The sequence below is a fragment of the Carassius auratus genome, chromosome 32 (genome assembly GCF_003368295.1).
Source record: "Carassius auratus strain Wakin chromosome 32, ASM336829v1, whole genome shotgun sequence".
Classification (NCBI taxonomy): Eukaryota; Metazoa; Chordata; class Actinopteri; order Cypriniformes; family Cyprinidae; genus Carassius; species Carassius auratus.
In genome coordinates, this window is record NC_039274.1 from 34,890,966 (window position 1) to 34,912,422 (window position 21,457).

At 36.3% G+C, this 21,457-nt stretch overlaps 1 protein-coding gene and 1 long non-coding RNA gene across 6 annotated transcripts; both read left to right on the forward strand.

Moving 5' to 3' along the window:
- Nucleotides 1-1,131: 1,131 nt before the first annotated feature.
- On the forward strand, nucleotides 1,132-13,432 carry LOC113052328 (adhesion G-protein coupled receptor G5-like). Of its 5 annotated transcripts, none has more exons than XM_026216783.1 (15): nucleotides 1,162-1,252; nucleotides 1,342-1,662; nucleotides 7,476-7,561; nucleotides 7,757-8,203; nucleotides 8,364-8,412; nucleotides 9,516-9,630; nucleotides 9,740-9,856; nucleotides 9,970-10,086; nucleotides 10,436-10,478; nucleotides 10,597-10,700; nucleotides 11,311-11,429; nucleotides 11,559-11,818; nucleotides 11,944-12,043; nucleotides 12,127-12,401; nucleotides 12,634-13,432. In XM_026216783.1, the coding sequence occupies exons 3-15, from the start codon at nucleotides 7,495-7,497 to the stop codon at nucleotides 12,756-12,758; spliced, it is 1,938 nt and encodes a 645-aa protein (XP_026072568.1). In that variant the 5' UTR covers nucleotides 1,162-1,252; nucleotides 1,342-1,662; nucleotides 7,476-7,494; the 3' UTR covers nucleotides 12,759-13,432. The 5 variants fall into 5 exon arrangements, with proteins under 5 accessions (XP_026072571.1, XP_026072568.1, XP_026072570.1 ...); XM_026216785.1 differs by having other exon boundaries at nucleotides 1,342-1,396; XM_026216786.1 differs by lacking the exon at nucleotides 1,342-1,662 and having other exon boundaries at nucleotides 1,132-1,252.
- Nucleotides 13,433-17,066: 3,634 nt separating this feature from the next.
- On the forward strand, nucleotides 17,067-21,256 carry LOC113052329 (uncharacterized). Its single transcript, XR_003277018.1, has 7 exons — nucleotides 17,067-17,242; nucleotides 17,569-17,712; nucleotides 17,807-17,948; nucleotides 18,033-18,082; nucleotides 18,767-18,915; nucleotides 19,003-19,159; nucleotides 20,356-21,256. It is a non-coding gene; the product is annotated as an uncharacterized LOC113052329 (long non-coding RNA).
- Nucleotides 21,257-21,457: the final 201 nt, after the last annotated feature.

The following is a 21,457-nucleotide window of genomic DNA, read 5'->3' on the forward strand; positions in this document are numbered from 1 at the left end:
ATAATGCTGTGAATACACTGACAGGGGCCCTTAATGTCGTTGTAAAGCAGCTGTCTGTACGTTGGACCTTAAATGCAAATAAAACAGACCACTTTGCAAACAAGGTGAAAAGTAAGACGCTTAACAGAAAGCTGTGTGAAAAGTCTTCTTTTTTTTCAGCTCGCATACAAGTTCAGACATAAAAGCTGCAGTCGCAATTTGAAATCTCGCTGTAGGGAGTTAATGACCTGTTAGGGGACAAGTTACACATTGTCTATAGCTTAACCATGCATGTTAAACATAGCGAAAGAGAAATTCATAGTTCATTTTAGGATGTGGTGACCAGCATACAACTTTTAGATATCTAATCTTTTCTAACCACAGCATTCTTTTTCTATTCATGAATTGTAAAATATCTATCTATCTTTCTATCTATCTATCTATCTATCTATCTATCTATCTATCTATCTATCTATCTATCTATCTATCTATCTTTTTTATTATTACATTTTGTTTAAAAAAGTGCACAAATGTTTCTTAAGCTTCAAATCAGCATATTAGAATGATTTCTGAAGGATCACGTGATACTTGACTGGAGTAATGTCTTCAGAAAATAGGATTAAAACATTAACATAAAAAAAATTTACTGACAACAATTATTTATATATGTGATATAAGAAATGTAATGTAATATATATAATTGCATCAATATACATGTATTTCTGCAAAGGGTTATAGGGTATTTCCAGTCTATAAATCACTTCTATCTGAAGCAATAAGAAGACCCATCAAACTAAATCAAACATGCGTCAATGTAAATGTCTGACTCTTTATTTATGATCTTTCAATATTAGTCTTCTGGAGAAACACAAAAGCCTTTGTCAGACCTTGGCCTTTATTAACGCTGTCGAAATAGCAGTTGGGACGCACAGGAAGCCAGGTGCTTTAACTGATCAACAGAGTCAGACAGCACACACGCACACACACACACTTAGCACTACCTCGCCCACATGCCCACTACCTAGCAATGCAATCTTATCAGTATCCTGGACATTATGGCTTTATTGAAGGGTTTAATTTGTAACAAATTCCGAGTCAACAGAGGTTGGCCTTGAAAAGAATATGCTTCCAATACTGAGAAAAGACTTGTTTTGCATTTGGCTAGTTATTCTAAGCTTTTTTCCGACGCACAATAAAGCCAGACTATGCAAACTAAGTCCAGTGTTCACAGACATCGCTCCTCCCTTTACTGTAACCATACCTGGCCGTTGGGGTAAGCTTGCTGGAACCTTTATTTCAGTCGCATCCTAATTTTACAATAGTTTATAAAATAAACGTTTAGACTGCTTTTTTTCTTTCCAGGCTGCCATGTAATTGACTCTTGGAGTGTTTCAATGAGATTGTTCTCGGAGTGAGAGTAAGCTTGCCTTCGCTTTCAGTAGAAATGATACTGTAACACGAGCGCCTTCAGTTCAGTTTTGACGCACTCTCGGAGACGTGCGCGACAAAGTCACTTGCGTTTATCGCTCATCCACTCGTTTTATTTTACGCGTGTTTTCACATGACCTGTCTCACCGGGAATGAACAAATAACTGAGCGACCATTTACGCGTTTTCCGAGCACCACGCGAGTGTTTTGTGTACGAGGAGCAGATAGCAAGTGTTCTGCGTTTGTCTATGAACGGTAAGCCAATTTCTTTAAATGTTTGCGAATATGTTACATGATATGATTTCACTCGGTATTTAAGAAAGGTGTTAGATTATGAATTATATTTATTCATACATTTTGACGTGGAATATCTGATACTGTCCTTATGAAAAGTAACCATGGTTCTACTAGTCTACAAATAAAACCAATAAACAACAACAAAAAAAACACTATAGTTAAACCATGCACAAATTAACCAAGAGCCACATACACTAAACACAGTTAAGCCATGGTATTTGTAGTAACACTGTGGTTATGGCAATCAATATCCCCCCAAAAACCATAACACTTTTACTATAATTAAACCATGGTTATTTTTGGTTACAAAATGCGCGTGTGAATAGTGAAACGTTTTACTGTTTTTCCATGTTTATTTTTTTCATGTGAACTTTTTAAACTGATTGGGAAAAAATATGAACGGAGATGCAGAGCTATTTGACTGACAGTGAGTAGCCTAATTCTCAGGCTGTTCCATACTACCTCAAAGCTTACATGGGGTAAGCTGTCACAGTAAAAACAATAAGAACTTCTTGATAGTTTTGTTGAAATAACCTCTATGATATTTATTTAAAAAAATGCCTTTTCTGTCCTTTTCTTTTCAATGGACAGTGTGTTTTCATTGTGTTCACTTGTTAAGCGCTAGAAAAATTATTTGATATTTAAATTTCAGTTTGAATGATCGATTTCACAAAAAATAAGTGTTTAAAAGCAATATGTTAATCCACTGAATATTTGTTTTATCAAAAGCTTATATATAGCTCTTGTGACAACTAGCCCCGCTCTCATGTCTTTCTTAGGCTGGGTTTCTGTATTTTTCCTTGCAGTTTTTGCATGTGTGCAGAGGGTGGACTTAACCAATAAGTGAGGTTAGCACCCGCTTAGGGCCCCGGGGCATCAGGGGGCCCCATCTGATATTGGCTAAAAATATTTGGCAAACGTTCCAGTGTGTATTTGTGTTCTGGAGAGTGTCAAATTGTCATAAGTTGTGAAGAGATAAATAAACTGTAAACTATGTGAGAGAGAGAGAGAGAGAGAGAAAGACAGAGAGAGAGAGAGAGAGAGAGAGAGAGAGAGAGAGAAAGACAGAGAGAGAGAGAGAGAGAGAGAGAGAGAGAGAGAGAGAGAAAGACAGAGAGAGAGAGTAAAATAAGTGTTAGGCTTAAAAGAGCATGGTTAGTTATTGTATTGGTGCCCCATACCTGATATTTGCTTAGGGCACCCAAATCAGAATAAAGTGTCAAATTCGCTTAGGACACCCTGTCAGAATAAACTGTCAAATGATTAAAATACATTAAATTGATGACAAATAAACCAATAACACATTAAAGCAAAACATGCAACAAACTTTATTAGGATTAGGTTTAGACAGCACTCAACCTTTATAACATAAACATGCCGTTTTTTTCTTTTCTACAAGCATTTCTCTCTATTTTCACATTGTTTTCACCATTTTACACTCACTGCTGTAATAAATGAGACAAGAAGCTCCTTGGTGACACAGGTGGAGAAGCAGCAGCCACATATTTCTCCCGTGGCTGTAAACAAATCAAAGACTGAGACCCAAACCCATACCCATACCCCCACCCCCCCCAAACCCATCAATCCACCTCAACAGAAAGTGGTGCTTCCTTTCTCTGCCTTCTATATTACAAACTGAGAAGATTGAGCCTGTTCCTACTACTGACATACTACTGCTTTCTTTATTTCTGCATATTAGAAGGCATACGACTAGCATAAGACTAGATTCATAAGACATTATCTTGATGAATTGGTGGCTATTAAGCCTATAACCACCATTTAGTGTTTAGTGCTGCTCATGAATTTGCAATAAGATACGTTTTCATTTTAGCTTCTCTTCATGTCTCGCAGTGTATGTTGGTTTTCCTGTCTGAACCACGGCGGCTGATCTGCACAATTAAGCATCAACAAGTTTTTTGCTGTAATGCAGCTTAGCTTCAATGTGGTCACCACTACATGGTTGACAGACCTTCGCCCCCAGCTCCACCACTTGTCAGTTCAGCTCAGACTGAGGCGAGCTGAAAGGCTTCTCGCTTTTATTACTGGCAATGATGTCACAAAAGAAACGCACAGTAAATTGACCTAGCTCTAAAAGTTCACATTCTTGTTCTGTGCAGGTTGTTAGCTTCGCTAGACATAACACTGGCCATGGAAATACTATAGAAATGCATGTCTACTGTGGTTTGTCTCTATTGAAGCTTAGGTAGGACTTCAAAACATGTTGCATCATTTCAAGAGATTTTATCAGCGCAGGAATAAAATGGGGCAACTGGAGAGGAGGCTCAGGAGTTTGCATCTCAATTTTCCACACAGTCATTATAACTAAAAGAGGAAGTGTTATATGATTGTCTGAGTTTTTAAAAAATTGCTGTGGAGTGGGAAATAACATAGCATGGGCAAGAAAACGTCTGAGCAAAAATCCCTTTATGTGCACAGTTCAAAACTGGCAAGGCGCCCCGTTCGAATAAATGGACTTCACCAGTTTCCTTTGAGCTGTGCTTGGAGAGAAAAGGGACATTCTTTGACTGCTGTGAAGTCCACATAGCTGGAACAATGGCAGAGGGAGAGAGGGCCAAAAAGGGTGGAGGCATAGATGCACCCTTCTCAAACCTACTGTCGCACAGAGGAACTGGGTACTTTCTGTGGTAGTCTGCTCTGTTATAGCTCCATTTAGCCGTCATCTTTCAATGTGAGAATTTGTATGTATTTTAAATTAATTGTGGTTCTACAAAACAGACGTTTATTTTCATTTTCATTTTCACAGATACTGAAATATACAATACTGATGTATTAACAGCGTCTAAACGTACAATACGTATTGACCACACATAAAACTTCAATTATTTACATAACTTTGCAGACTTACAAATTAATACTTATGAATATTGAAATCACATTTTATTGCATTCAGTTATCGTATTAATGGCATTATGTTTTCAACTGCATTTATAAATGAAGTGTACGCATTTACTTAATATGAAATGATAAAATTTTGTTACTGTGTGATATCTGCTGCCAGCTCGTCTAGAAGAATGCATATTTACCACCTATTAACATTAGTTTGTCAAAATATCACACCCTTTCCTGCTTACTAAGTACTTCTCCACAGCCTTTTCCGTGGTTTAGCTGATGTTTACATCTGAGTGTCTCCAATATGGGCATGACAGAGGAGCAAACACTCTATTATGACTGCAGTTGTCTTTCTGTGGTGTTTTTTTATACTGTACATTTATTTTTATTTTTAGAAATGTTTATGGTCTAGGAGAGAGATTAGTGACAAAAAATATATATTTTTAATGCTATAGTGTTACTACAGTTTATTATGTTTTTTTTTTTTCATAATCGCTATTAAATGGGTAGGTTTAGGTTTGGGGGTAGGTTAAGGGGTCTAAAAATCTGAATCTAAATTCCACATTAATGTTTCCTTTAAAAACAGACAACTTCCCTTAAACCCAAGAATATCTGTTGGAACATTGTTAGTATAGGATGCCTTTGTGTCAAAACACTTTCAGAAATGTCTCACACATATTCCTGACACGATAGTCGGTTAAATATATATGTCGAAAAATGTTGTCACTTCATTCAGATTAAAGGAAGTATGTATGTGCCATTTACAGTTTCGATATTTTTATCAATCGAGCATTGCGTTAGTTCAGTCAGGCCACGTTAGTCAGTCATCAATCCAGTCTTGACACCTATCACCTGCGGTCTATTTAAATTCCCATTATTCAGTGTCTCTTCCATCGCATTGCAATTAACTCCCTCCTCCAACCCCAACTCCACCAACTGAACCTGTAATCCGATCTAACTTGTTCTTTCTTTTCAGTGTCTTCATTTGATGCAGTCTCTATGAAATTTTGTTTACAACTCATGTAATTGAGAATTGTAATTATATATGCTTATAATGGTTCTGTTCTGTACCCCAGGGGGGTTTGTCTTGCTGCTTGGCTGCATGGACAGGCGTGTGGAGTGTTGCCCAGAACATAACCATACCGCCAACACTAACTGTATGCAATTATAATTATCATAAATATACTTGACGGAAGTGGTCCTGATTGAATTGCCCTTTCTACACAATTAGCAGTCATTTTCTGTTAGTGTTTCTTTTATCTTACTTATGTCTCTCATTCTCTGTTTATGCACGTATGCAATTTCATAGTAGTTTAGTAGTTCTACAACACATCTCGTAATAGTAGCAGCAGTGGCAAAACACATTAAATAGTTCTGTTGTCAGACCGAATTGGGTAGCTGCAGGTGTTGTGTTTTGCATAATGTCACAGCAGGTTTGTGCTTTAAGTTGGTAAATGCAGGAAAGCCACAGAGGATCTGATCTTTACGGTGTGCTATATTCTCCTACAGTTTCATTTCGACTAGTTTGGCTTATATCTCTGATGTAAAGGTCAACATGCAAAAAAGCTAAACGGCAGATCTGCGTTACATAGGGGAGAAATAATCAAATCATTGAAGCATGTATTATTGGCTGTTACCCAAAGGATGGTTGGACTTTATTTGTGAACTGCACTGCTAAAAAAGAAATAGTTAGCCCCAAATTGAGCATTTTCATTTGGAAAGATTTGGAGAAAGCAAATGAGAGTTCAAACAATAACGCACAAGTAACTCCAGTCTATCAGTTAACATTCTGTGAACTGAAAAGCTGCATGTGCATAAAGAAACATATCTCAGTTTTCTGGTGTCTGCATGGTGAGAAAAAACATCAGCTTACAACAAATCAAATTTGCATAAGTGACTTGGGAACCTGTTGTGTGCCTCAGTTAGCAGTGATGACTCAAGTCAGAAAACATGCCATTCAGTGTCTGACTCATACACTGTCACTGACTTTGTTTTCACACTGGGACTGACAGTGTATTATGATTCACTCTATCGTAGAACATGAGACATCAGTGTTTCCCACAGACTAGAATCTATTTGTGGTGGCATATATATGCACATTAATTCTCTGCCAGCAGGAGGCGCTTAAAGCAGGAGAGATAGTGGTTTCCCCAGTAACGGCTGTAGACAAAGCAGTGCTCCGCTCACAAACATTGCTTCACTAGCCGTTACATGCTAGATGAAAAGAAAATGATATCAAAAATTTTCTGAAGAGAGTCGATTTCCTTCAGAAATACAGTGATATAAAAACATCTGCGCCGTGTTTCGATTGTTGATACGTGCAGTGGTCATCAACGAATTCAAAGCTTTTTGGAAAATCTATTTGTGTCAGTCAGTTTTGATACTGTGGCAGACCGCCACAAAATAAATCAATGTATGGGAAACACTGAGACATGCTCTTTTTCTTGAGCATGATGATTCATGTATTGCTCCACAAAACAAAACAAAGATGGTGACATAAGAATGGCATCATATACATGTTCTGCAATGAATGTGTGCATTCGCAATAACATCTCAAAACTCCCTTTGTCGCAAAAGAAAGTCTGTTCTCATTGATAAAGGATGGCAGTAGCATGCATCAGAATTTATTTTTACCTTTCCTTGTATGTGTTCTCATTGATAAGAGCCCAGGAATAGATGTGTTATTAGATGACTGCCTCTTTATCTCAAGAATAGTGAGTTTGTTTGATGGAATGGAAGGTTTTTGTTTTACAAATGAAGCAGACATATGACTTCTGCTAAAAATGAAGTAGTAAGAGGAAGGAACAGCCAAGATATTGATAACATGATTTCATTTGGGATGCCTTTGCATATCTCTACCGAGGCACGCCTTTGTGTATTTTTTTCATTTCTCTTTAACTGAGTTCTCTGTTGCTTTTCAGGCATCATCTATGAGCTACAATGGAACGGAATCAAAAATCTGTAAGAATGCTGATAATCACCTGTCTTTTGATCATTTTGGTTCGAGGTAAGTAGGTTATAACTAAGGAAGTAAAATTCTGTACTAGTTATAGATGATGGATTTTTCTTAGTATCTTGTTTAATGAATCTATTTATTAGAAGGAAAATACATACTTTATCATTGTAAAAATGTAATAGCTTGGATATATATTAAATCATTTATTTTCATAAAAAATTAATTAACCATATTTTTTCCATGTAGCATCAACAGCAAATGACAGTAGCTTGAGGATGTGTGGAACATGGCGCCATGGCAACGCATCACAAACTCTGAAGTATGATTTGAAAACAGGCTGTGAGAAAATTGAGATTTCAGCCAGTGAGAGCACACTTTCTATTCAGGGCAGTATCACAGCCAAGTGCACACAATCTTCGTCCATTAATCTAGATTTAAACCCTCTTGAAAATCAAAGTCAGTTCTGTGTGTTCTGGGATCCGCTGCTGGACCTGCTGATAGTGCAGGTGAATGGACAGAAACACACTCTGTGTCCACCGAATGGCCTTCAAGGATCGTGCTGCACTCACTTCTCACAAGAGGATCAAGAAAATGCTGCTCTGTATGGTATTGCGAATGGCAGCATCCACGGTGATATCATCAGACATGATGTTGTGGGAAAATATACATTTAGAGGAGATTCAATCGACTGCAGTAAGAACCTTTAGTGTTATATTTTACATTTTGTTGTATTACAATTTTTAAAAGCTACAGATATTAATATACATTTACAGAGCTCACTTGTAAGTTCAGTATTTCTGAGCATGTAATTAGTTTTAGGTTCAGTATATTTCTTCTGTTTTTCCTCTTGCAGAGAAGGAATTGTGTGATGAGGCAAGTATGAAGCCCAATGGAGCAAACATGTGAGTCAATCATGTTTCTATTTCAGTTTGTTAGTTTCCCTATTACTTTAGTGTGTTATGAACTGATGTGGTCTATCATGCAGATAGCAAGAGGTGATGTTGTGCATGTTTATAAGAGCACAGGACTGACAAGCTTGAGTATGAGTGAAAAACAGAGGTTGAGCCGCAAACAGGAAGCTGAACCCATGACTACAATGGCTTTCTAAATTATGCTTACTTTTTATGCATGGACTGCCAAGTGTATTGCAAGATTATTAATACATTAAACACATCTTCAACACGTTTTTTATTGTATATACCCTCCATTTATTATGCATGTTCATATGATATGCTAAGGCATCATAATAAAATGTTTTAGTATCGTTTAATGCATAATCTATTTGATTCAGAAATGGGTGGGAACATATCGTGTGGTTACAAAAGTATTTACTGTGGTTTTTTATCATAACAATACACACTCTCTACAGCCCTCCAAATACTAAAAACTTTTTTTTTTTGAATGATAAAGGTAGTGGTATTGTGGTATCGGTGTAATTTGTGTATTTACACTGAATCTGACATGTACTCTGACATGAAGTGTGCTCATGCATTTCTGAAGTAGGAAGAAGATTTTAATATTTTTATTTGTCACAGTTATATACAACTTGCAGTGAAATGTTAACCTGGTCATCTACTCAGACTGTGCGTTACATATATAAATATTAGAAAGTATGTTTTATACTTAACAGCGTTTTTGAAAAAAGTTGCATTTTTTATCATTTTCACTAAACTTTCATGGCTCCCAGAATATAAGTTTGTATAAAAACCCGAACATGCAATACATCAAAATAAAAAGAATCAGGTTTATTCTTTATTTACATCAAAATAAAAACAAAACATTTTTTTTTATTCTAACTTCATTCCTTTTTTTAGGATTATGATCATTAGTCTCTGCATCTTCCTCATCTGTGTTTTTGATCAGGAGATTCTGGGATCATTCAGATGCGTTACAGCTCCCCTCGGCATATAACAGTGAAAACCCAGAAAAATTCTGTGTTTGACAGGGACAGAGTTGATAACATTGTTGAGCATGTGCAAATGCATGTGTTTGTGTGTTTTTGCAGGATAGAGGAAGCAGTGATGAAATCCAATACAACAGGTCAGGTGAATCTACTTTGTGCTCAGAGCAAAGTCATTGAGATGGACGATGGTTTCACAGGACTCAGTTTCACTCTACAAGTAAATAACATTCACCTTATAGAAGCACAAAGTTAAAAAGTTCCAAAATCTTTCAGTCACAGGAAGGTCTCTTTCTAGAATATGAATAAATCTAAATGTTGCATTCCAGGCCCCTCGAAATACAAACAGGACACCCACCGTTTATCTTCCCTCCTGTCTGAAATCTAAGTCAAGGAGAAAATCCAAAGTGGTGTGTACTTACTACAAGAACAAGACCTTATTTCAGGTATGACATTATTTGTCCAGCAGACATAAATCATGTGGATTAATTAGCTTCCATTATCTTACCAACATATACAGCAATGTACAGATTGATTCAACCGTGTTTGTGTTGTGTAGGGGGGGTCGTCTGATGCAGTTCTTCTGGATGACATAGTTGGACTCTCAGTGGAGAATGAGACCATCAAAAACCTCCCAGAACCTGTCAAAATCAGGTTTCATCACTCTAGTATCCCAGTAAGTCGTTTTGTGCATGTTCACTATTTAGTACTTTCTCAAGTAATACCGTTTGTTGTGATGTTAAAAGGCTATTTATAAGCTTTGCAACAACTGTAGCTGGCATCATTTTCTACTGAGTAGACTAAATGTCAGCCATTTCCTTTACACTGAAAACAACGACAAAGCTGGTGAGGTGAAGCCGGATAAACATTACAATTCTGATGTTGTTTTTGGTATTTAAATCGCAAAAAGCCATTTACTCAATCGAAATATTAATGATTAATCTCTGTACTGTGATTGCCAATCCACTCTCTTTGAGCTGATTATAGATGCATTTCTCCTATCCTTCTCTACTTCATTTTTACAGCTTAACCATTCTAGAAGATGTGTTTCATGGGACACAAAAGAAGGTGCGCTCAAGTCTTCATGTTCATAGACACATCAACACTCAGTATTAGACATCAATCAAATGTTTAATGCTAGCTGTAGCACAAATACAGATTGTTCTGTTGATGTGTCTCTCTGCAGATATTAACGTGACTTGGAGATATGACGGCTGTACGACTGTTGATATTAATGAAGGAGAGACAGAATGTCACTGTAATCACCTCACATACTTTGCCATCCTTGTGGTGAGTAGCAGGTTTACCAAGAAAGTGACATTGCTGGTAATATTTCTCACTGTGAGATAATCTTAATCAATAAAAGCTATTTCTATCATCCTTGGTAATCCGTATTTGCACAATATGCATTTAGAGGGACATAATTATTAACAAATCATGCCATATTAATGAAATGATCTTATTATTGGGAGATAAGTTTCAAGGCTCTACCATTGAAGAAAGCGCAAAGGTTAACTTGGATCACGTGTGCCTTGATAACCAATAACATCACAGCCTCGATGTCATAGAGTTGTGACAGTCACTGTTTGTGCAATCCAAACTGCAAACTGAATCCCATCTGTCACAAAATTGTCTGTGACTTCTCTCTCTCACAAAAAAAAGCATTTTTGGGTGTAAAATCTAAAAACAGAACAATCCAGAATGAATGTTTAAAGGCAAACATGTTGAAGATTAGCCAATAGGCTGTCAGTTCATTAAATAATAAGCTGTTTTCCCCAAAATGCTTTATATTTAGCATAGTGAAGCATCTGCTCCATTGAAATCTTTTTTTTTTTAGAAATGGCCCATAGTCTCTTTCCTTAAACCAGCTTTGATGATCTTGTTTCCTTCTTTGCTTCAGCAAGTGGAACAGAAGGCTACAGTTCGCCATCTAAAGGCTCTGACGTTCATTACCGCTGTGGGCTGTGCCTTGTCCTTAGTCAGCTGTTTGGTTCTCTTCTATTGGCTTTGTAAACGCAGGTGACTGTGATTTCACTGGTTTGGATTTCATAACACTATAAAAAAAATGCTTGTTCAGTGATAATTCTATTGTGAATCTCACAATGTTCTTGGTCTGTTTGTCTCTTCTTTGTCTCTGTATTCCAAAAGAGGGAAGAAAACGCAGATCTCACTGGTGCACCGTGGTCTAGTGGTGGCGATATTTCTTCTGTGCTTGTTCTTCATTCTTACTGGTACACTGGCCAATGTAGGAAATGAAATCGTCTGTAAGATAACAGGATCCCTTCTGCATTATGCGCTGCTCTGCACCCTCTGCTGGATGGCCATGGAAGTGTTTCACACATTCTTACTGATCCGCAAGGTGTTCAACTCAACCCTCCCGACGTGGATATTTTACTTGGGAGGCTTTGGTAAGTGACTACACGATTATGTATTAAGTATTATTTAAAACAAGAAGAAGACTTGTATAATAAATATAAACATTTTAAGTAATAACCTCATGTTTTGATGACAATGTTTTTGTTTTCAATTTGAGGTCTCCCGGTTCTGCTAGTCGGTATACTGCTCTCAATAGGGGATATATATGGCAAAAGGAGTATTGTACCGAGTGATGATGTCCACAATCCTTACCACATGTAAGGAGACATTACTGAATATTAGATATAACTGTGCATGCACTATACAAAAATGTAAACTCTGCTGTGCTCTGCTCATCCAGGTGCTGGATGTTGAAGAATGACAAGAGTCTATTGGCTCATTACATCATTAATGTTGGCTTACTGGCTGTTGTGGTGAGCTCTGGTGCAGTCATGCTTTTCGTTGTGGTGAGGGAGATCCGCAACCGACCTGACTGGAAGAAGATACATGTGGCTTTTCTCAGTATATGGGGTCTCACCTGTCTGTTCGGCACAACTTGGGGCCTGGGTTTCCTGGATTTTGGCCCCCTGTCAGAGGCCATTCTCTTCCTCTTCTGCATTATCAATTCCTTACAAGGTAAGGTTTTTTGAGTGCACTATCACAAAATAAACAAGGTCAAATCATTGCTAGGCTATTGTTTCAATGTAAGCTGAGTTCCTGTAGCAGCATATAAGAATACAACTGCCCTGAAACTGGTTTCCTTTTCTTATCATTACATGTTTGCTTCAGAAATCTTGAATTTAACTCATTAGCTTCCATTTTGTTATATGAAATCGGCATGATATTCCATTTCCTTGTATTCCAACAGGATTTTTTCTCATGCTGCGATACTATGCTCTTGATCGGATGAAGAATGATGATAGGTCCATTTCGGATAGGAGCAGTTCTGCATCTTCAAAACAGCAGATGTTACAGACTCATGAAAAGAGTTAAAAGTCTGGTGATGCTCAAACAGTGTTTCTCTGAAATTGCCAAATTTCACTTCTTTCAGAGATGTTACCATGAAAGATTATTCACAAGGGGCATTTATTTTGTAAAGATATTTTCTCATCCTGCAGGTCAGGGTGTGATAAATTCTTTAGATGGCATTGCACTGATATTGGATACCAGAGTGTGCCAGGTAATGGAGCATAAATGCTTCACCTGTCATAAGCTGTATTTTGTGTATTCATATTCATAGTTTGTCTCAGCCTTGCACTTTAGCTTTTTTTTACTGCTGTATGAAACTGCTGTATTATTTGTGAGATGATAATAGGAGTTCTTGCAAATTGCTTTTAATAATAATAATAATAAAAAAATTGTGGTCAAAAAGTTGAGTTGTGTAAGATTAGTTAAGGCAATTTTGTAAGTAGAAACTGCCAAAATGTCCTTTCCTCATGTATTTTCTGGATTAAGGTAAATGAGCTAAGCAAACACTGTATTAGTTCTGTCAGATGTAACTGTAGGCTGCACTTTTGTTCATTCTTCAGAGTTTTGTAATGAAATGGAGTTAAGCACAAACTTTCTTAGCTTTTCTTTTCCTGTTTTACGTATTTGTAACGTATGTGTATTTTGGTTGGAATATTATAATATAGAATATATAAATAAATATTTTTGTTTTTTGCTTATTTTCTTTTCTTTACCTTTTTAAACAAGTTAAATTGGACATCTTTTACAGAACCAGACAGAAAACCCAACATAATATTGATAAAAAAAATATATATTATAAATAACTTTTGTTAGAAAATGCCAAACAGCCCTGATCTTTTACTGTTTTGAAATATATTTTCGAGCATGTTATTTATTCAAAATGAGCAGAAACTTTGTTTGATCCATTAAAAAGAGAAATTAATTGAAGAGAGTTACTGGAGTTCGCTTGTGTAAACAAACACTGAGGAGGGCGAATGCAGAGATGTAAAGTGAAAACAACAGAAAGTCAAGCTACAGAAAGAATGAATTACCATTAAACTAGCTAAATCAATTAGAACTGTAGCATATAAAAAATAATATGAGGTGGGTGTGAATCAGAATATTAAGAATGATCATTGGGTTGAGAGAGGCGACCTCTGGTGGGAGCTGTATGGAGCTGCAGTCTCAGCGCCTCGGCGGGAATATTAGACCTGTGAGCGTCTATCAACCTTGCTACTGGAAGTTTGTATGTTCTTCTACGCAAAATTCCTCAAATTGTAATCGTATAGGGAATCTATGTTAAAGCCAAGTTTTTTATTATTATTATTCATTTCACACATATAGGCTACTCACCGGGATATGTTTTATGTCTTTGCTGTGATATTTGATGCATGTTCCATGCCATTGTTGGTTGGGTAGATGAACTATCATCCAAGTCCCAGTGCTCTTGTGGACTATTGGACTGGAGCATATTTCAACCTAGAATTTTCTGTATCCATCCATTATTTATCTTCATGGTTTTACCAGTCACCTTAGCAGATAGCATATCCTCAAAGCTTGATGCCACCACCACCACCACCACTATTGATCACAGTCAGAATCCACTTTACTGACATACTGGCCAAATAAGTTGAATTTACCAAGGAATTTGCAATGGTGGTTTGCTCCAACCACCAGTCATATAAGGTACTTTTTGTATGACATTGCACAGAACATACAATATATACATAACCAACGCACAATATATTTGTAACTATTTGTTCACATTTCTAACAAATCCCTTTACATTTTCCCCCAGAAAACATTCAAATACAATGTATCACACCCCTATGAACTCTGTTTACGCCCCAGGTTGTTGTCATGGTTACTGATTGGATCTTTTGACATATAAGTGGTCATTGTACAGTAAAAACATCCCGTAGGTTTCATAACTTTCTTGTTAGACTTCTTTTATTGAAGCCAATCTGCCAAAACGACAGGTTGTAGAATGTGCCACTTTAGACCTCAGTGAACAGTAAGTTTTCTGTAATGGGGCTTTGAAACATGTAATATGAAAGTTTATATTAATAAAGGTGAACTAAACTTGGTTACTATACAGTTTTGATGTTATGGACACTGACAGTTAAAGGAGCCATTGCAGTATTGGCCTTGTTCCTAGGTCACTTAACTGTTACAGTGACCATTTCACACATTTTTACTGTAGCATTTTAAAGTTATGGACCCACGTTTAGCAGATTTGACACTGCAATAGGAGAAAATTGAATTATTGGCCCAATTGGAGTACCCATAACTGCTTTTTGAGGGTGTGTGTTAAAAAAATCCACTGGGGCCTTACTCCCTGGGTACTTGACTGTTTTTTAGACATTTATACTGTAGCATTTTCATTGTGTGTGTATTTGTATTCCCCCTGCTTAAATTCAGTTCCATCTGTGTTTGTGGATTACCTTTGTGTTGGATTAAAATACTTTCTAAACTTTCTTCTTTATCTTTGTGTATTTGTGAGCATGATCAATATTTGTAACATGACATATTGTTTAGGTAATGATAAGTTTTAATCATTTTAGATAAAAAGTCAATGTATTGATTAGTTTTATCAGATAGGTTACAATAGCTCAACAACTTTAATCATTGTCAGTGTCAGTTTACCTCTGTCATCTTTATTTAATATCATTATGAATTCTCTCTCTCTCTCTCTCTCTCTCTCTCTCTCTCTCTATATATATATATATATATATATATATATATTTTTTATTTTTATTTTTTTGCTTATGTACAATAATGCATAACCTATAGGTTACAATAAAACAGTTAAAACTATTAGTTATTAGTAAAGTGACAATAGTTTTTTTTTTTTTTTTTGTCCTGAGATAACAGCATGAAATAATGACATAAGATTCCACTTTCTATTGTAAGTTCAGTCACATTGGACATCCCCTTTTATGTAAGATAGAAATATAATTTCCTATTGACTTGTCGCACTGAACAGTGATCAGCAAATGGTGTAAGACTTAATTATAAACTCCCAAGCGTGTGGCAGACACTTCCTTTTGCAATTTTGCCAGACATCTGAGAAAAAGAGGAAACTGTTTTTTTTTTTTTGTGAAAGATGGAGTCACACTGATGAGTTCACATAGCCCATAGCTGATGAAGCAGATATGTTAGCAGTGTTATACCATTATGACTAGGGGCAATTTAGACATGAATAATGTACAGGGTACTAAAAATGGTACTAAATGGGTGCCAAGTGGTTAATAATAACTATAGTATTTCCACTACACTGCTTTACTGTCTTCATTTTATAGCTATTTTGTGTAGGCTACTATGATGTTATTAATGTGGTCATTACTTTCAGAAGAAATTGGGCAAGGGGGGAAAAAGAAGTGACGAATATTAAAAAATAAGTGACGATCTTCATTGTGAAGATGTTAGCGTTTATTATGAACCACACCAGTGACTCTTCACACTGAGATTACCCTGAGTGGGTGACACTCACAGCATTAATTTCATATTCATCCAATAATCAATGTGTCCCTGACAAATAAAATATTTGCCCTCCATCTATTTCAATAAAAAAAAAAAAAAAAAAAAAAAAAAAATATATATATATATATATATATATATATATATATATATATATATATATATATATATATATATATATATATATATATATATATATATATATATATATAATAAAAAATTAAAGAATAAAATAAAATAAGGAAACATTCACATTATATTTGAATAAAAATGAGAAAGGAACATACTTTACAAAGTTTCTTTTTTTAAAAGACGTTATTAAAGTGTATTATGTTGCATTTATCCAAGGCTGTATGATTGAAAATGTATTTTCTTGCCCCTGAAATAAATTTTGAAATATGTTTGAAATATATTTTGGTTTTGGTTGAAACTAAATATTTCCAACTTCAAAAATATATTTCATTCAGCTTCACTGTTTACAAAATATACATGGCATATTTTTTTCTAAATGTATGTTCGCCTTTGTGTGTGTGTTTGTTTTCTTTATGTGCATGAAAAAAAGATGAGCAGTGAGATATTACTTTTTATTGCATTTCAGACTTTAATCGGTTATGTGTTACCTACCTTCTCTCTAGCCCAGGTGAATCACTTAGCTATTAGTTGAATTGCAATTGTTTTTCAAAGACTTTAAATAGCCGGGGAGTTCTGTGGCCTCAGCAGCCAATATGGACATAAACAAGCAATGTGGAATGAGCTCGCGATATGGGGCTGGGCTCTTGAGTCCTTTCATGTTCTATTCATGACAGCACACGGATCTAGTCTCTGAGTCTCTCAGTCTCCCTCCAAAGCAAACAATGGAAAACAAAACTTAAGTGATTTGTGTGTGTGTGGTATCAGTAAATGGATTGACAGGTTAAAGAAAGAAGGGATGCTGGGCCAGGTGTGTTCTGAGCAAGTTCTAGTCCCATTGGGTTTGTACTCAACCCACTCACTGGTTGGACTGGGGTGGGACTGGAGGACTGAAGGATCTCTAGATTCACATGCACAAGGTTTTGAATTTTTATTTTATCTATTTAACTTTATTTAAAAAGATAATTTAATGAATCAAAGACAGGTTTGTTAACAAACCTGATGAATCTGTTAACAGGAAGTGTGATTGCTTTTAGTAGATGAAGGTGTTGACTTTTCTGACCATGAAAAAGTGGAAATCCCCTAGGCACTAAAAAATAGTGCCATCCAACAAAGAGCACTCTAATACAAGTATCAGCTAGTAGCAATTGCGTCATCAGTAATATAACTCTTACTCTCAGCAAATGTCAGTCTATGCAGGCAAGCAATACAGCTGGAAGTGACATTTATTTTTTGCTTTCATTAGACAGAACGGTTCCAAGAGCTTTCAATGGCTCTTTGTCTTCGGATCCTTTTGGAGGTTTCTAAAGGTTGAGCTCCATGCCATTCCGCTGCCTCACGGAGCCCTGAGAGCCACTATGTTCTTCTCGACCAACAGTACCTTGCCAAGGTATTGCCAGACGTAGCCCCCAAAATTTCCTTGAAATAGAAACATGTTTTTTTTTGTGCAACTTTTGCTTACTTTTATGTGTGTTGCATTGTAGTTGTGTGACTGGGGTCAAGAGATAAACATGCACTTGACCACCTCTGATGGCCGTGGGCCATGTTACAGAGATCTGGCCTATGTGTCGTCTGAAGTCATACAAGCCGCTGTTCCTTCTGTGGAAGCTGACATATACAGTATAGGTGAGGTGCATTATTTCAACATTTTAGAGTGTTTCAGTTGTATATCAATTGTTGAGTTCATTTGAGCTTTTGAATGATTTTCAGTTTTGGGGTTCTTTTGTGGGAAACGTTGAATAGAAAGCGTCCATGTGAAGGTATGTTGCCATCTTTTCAGTGTATCAATGTAATCTTATTATCTTATTCAGTGAGAAGGATTTGTCATTCTTCCATTTGCCCGAAGACAATTGTTTTCTTACAGGTATTGATCAGCTTCAGAACAAGTTGGGGCTTGGTTTGGAGGAAGTTCATACAACTTGAGTGCTGCTTTTTGCTAAATGAGCAAAAATCAATACTTTTCATTTTTCAAATCAACTTTTGACTTTATGCTGATAATAAAATGTGTAATGCAAAAAGTATGAAATTATAAAAAATCAGTAGGGGCATTTTCACTAGTGAACATGGACTCCATATTATGTTGATTTTTTGTTCCTGTATGCATTTAAATTCAGTTTAATACAGATGTGAAGAATTGGATGCTTGACTGATTTAGTATTTTTGTGTTTGTCTGTTTCACAAGGAGAGGAGGCTCCTGAGCTGTAAAATGCGCTCATAGTTGCCTATAACCTAGAGGTTAGACAGCTGGTACATTTATTTTGAGCAGGTTTTACTTTGGCGTTGAAACGTTCTCTCATTTTTATATCGTAATGTTAGTATTATTAAGCAGGAACTTTTTACTGATGCTATATTTTGTATCGTGTGTGTGTTCATAATAAATAACGTTCAAATATAAATCTTCTTAAAGCTTTTGGATTCTGACAACAGTCTTTTACCACCAACAGAACAATAGATGCAAAAGTACCACAAAAAATCTGACCTCCGAGGTGATTCCCCAGAATGAAACTCTGCCAGAGTCTTCACTAAATGCAAAAGAAAAGGCCCCTCTGCTGATGGCAACAAGGGGGTTGTCCTCAGATTGGATGTTGTGGCGGTTAGTGATCTCTCATTTTGTATACATTTTATCTCTTCATTACTATAAATTGTCTTATAATTATGTTTATGCCCATCTCTTTTATAGACACTGGCAAAAGTCCAGTCCAATAACTCCTGCAATGATCATGGTTTCATTCAGATTAATGGACGTCAGAGACAGAGCTCTACATCTTTAAGGTTCCCATGTGTTTCCCCCACAGCGATATTTCAGAGTTACCCAAAACACAATGCTGGCAACCAGGGTGAGAAATGATTTCTGTCTCCAAAATGTCCAAACAGTATACATTTTTGAATCCCTCCAATACTCTCTATTCCTGTCCAGCATATTTCCAACATATGAGTTCAGACCAAGAACATAAACATGCCATTGTTGCAAACTTTTAATCCATCTGGAAGAACTTTGCTGTTTGTCAGTCTTAATTGACTGATGTATTTTAGGTAAATAAATCTGGAGGAGCTTTGTGCACACATCCTCCTGAGAACCATACAAAAGAAGCTTTGTGAATTTTGTCATTTTTTATTTCATTACATTGGTTGGAGCATAAGAAACAAATGGAGAAATAACATTTTGGAGATATTTATATATGCCAAACAATTGGAAAATTGGTCAGATTTAAATGATAATTACAAAATTTCCATAAAAATGCTAAAAAAAATTATAATCAAACCTCCAAACATTTGATATCTCGAAAAAAAAACCCATTATGTGCTCTGTACAGGACATCCAGACTTAACACTGTGGCATGTAATATCTCAGAGAAAATCACTAAAATATAATGTCCTCTACAGAGGACAAAAGTCTCTGTCTGGGTCCCAAGAGGATATTGTGTACATACTGTTGGCATAACGACCTGGACACAGCAATGTATCAGTTTTTGTGTTGGGACTTTACATGTGCGCAGTAAGCAGTTCTGTTGGACTGTGCTCACTCGCTTCCTGAATGACTGCCCCACTCATGCCTTATCTGTGTCCAGTGTGTTTCCTCCCCAGAGGGTCTTTGTTTTTCTCAGAATTAGTCTTGTTTTGTTCGTTGAAATGCAAGTAGTTTTTACAGACTGTTTTGTCACATTAAAGTAACTGGTTAAGTGGGAAGGCAATAAAAAAATGCATCATGGTTGACAAAGTTTGGGATTAGTATTATTTTTAATGTTTTTGAATAAAATACCCTTCTATGCTCACCTTCTATGCTTACCAAAGTTGCATTTATTTGATCAAAATGTAGTTATATTGGGAAATATTAGAACTGATTTCTATTTCAGTATATTTTAAAATGTAATTTATTTCCATGTGCAGAGCGGAGATAGACTGATCAGATTTGCTTTGCCCACACATGTAATAATAGAACAATATAAAAATGATGCAAATATTGTCTTTGTGTTAGTTCCTAACTCTATGCTAACACTGTTATCATATACTCTGATCCTTCCTTTTTCTCTAGTTAAATGTCAGCTGTCTGCAGGAAAAGCTGTTGCCAGCTTCTGCAAGAAAGACGGGAGGTTATTGTTTGCTGCATGACTGAGGGACGACTTAACAACCTGCTTGATGTCTTGCGGGCTAGACAAGCTGTGACCAGTGAGATGTACGAGATCATCCCTGCAGCCCTGACCTTGACCGCACGCACGTGCTGTTTGCTTGATATCTGTACCTGCCTTGGTGAAAATGTTGCTATCTTGGTGGCCACAACTTTAGGTTTAGTATCACCCGAAAATACTCAGACCACCCATAGGTGGCAGGCTGGATAAGTAAAGCCACCGTGCCGCTACTCTTATGCAATTGCAAAATGCAGTAACTGCACATGAAACAACTTATATCAGACTGATATAAGATTTGTATGGCACTGTAATGTGTTGGGATTGTTAGTGTGTTCTTGTTTGGACTTCTCAGTAAAAGATGAGGAGAGCTATGCTCCCTACAAGGGTATGCTGCAATGAAGCTTTAGTCATGCATCTAAAAATCTAATCAAATTAACACCCATTATAAAGGGTTCTGATGATGCCATTGTTTCCCAGTTGACAAACTGAAGGGATTATTAAATGCCTTTGATGATGATGATTATGTTCTGATGAATGGGCAAATTTAGGTTTGATTACATTCCTTTGTGGATAGAAAAAATTCAACAGCACAAAAACAGATTATTTTAAAAAGAACCTTCATGAAAGGTAAGACCATTTCATGCTTAACAGTGCATGCTGTGAACTTTCACTCTCAGCTGCTGTTATAATACTGAAACTGTTGACTGAGAAGTTAACAACCTAATATATTATTCATTTGATCATATTTAAAAAAAAAATCCTTACTATAACCACATTTATTTTGTGTTTAATACATTACATTTTACATTTAATCCATTTAGCAGACACTTTTATTCAAAGCGACTTACAGATGAGAACAATAGAAGCAATCAGACCAACAAGAGAACAACAACCGTATACAAGTGCCATGACAAGTCTCAGTTAGTCTAAGAACAGAATACTTCAAGAATAGAATAGAATAGAATAGAACAGACCAGAAAAGGTAAGTGCTAGTATTAGCTGGTCAAG

Bases quoted from the DNA above. Each gene is read 5' to 3' on its own strand.
- LOC113052328 (XM_026216786.1), top strand. From the start codon at position 7,495: ATGGAACGGAATCAAAAATCTGTAAGAATGCTGATAATCACCTGTCTT. The intron at 11,819-11,943 runs GTAAGTGACTAC...TTTCAATTTGAG, and splicing joins ATTTTACTTGGGAGGCTTTG to GTCTCCCGGTTCTGCTAGTC. The intron at 12,402-12,633 runs GTAAGGTTTTTT...GTATTCCAACAG, and splicing joins CATTATCAATTCCTTACAAG to GATTTTTTCTCATGCTGCGA.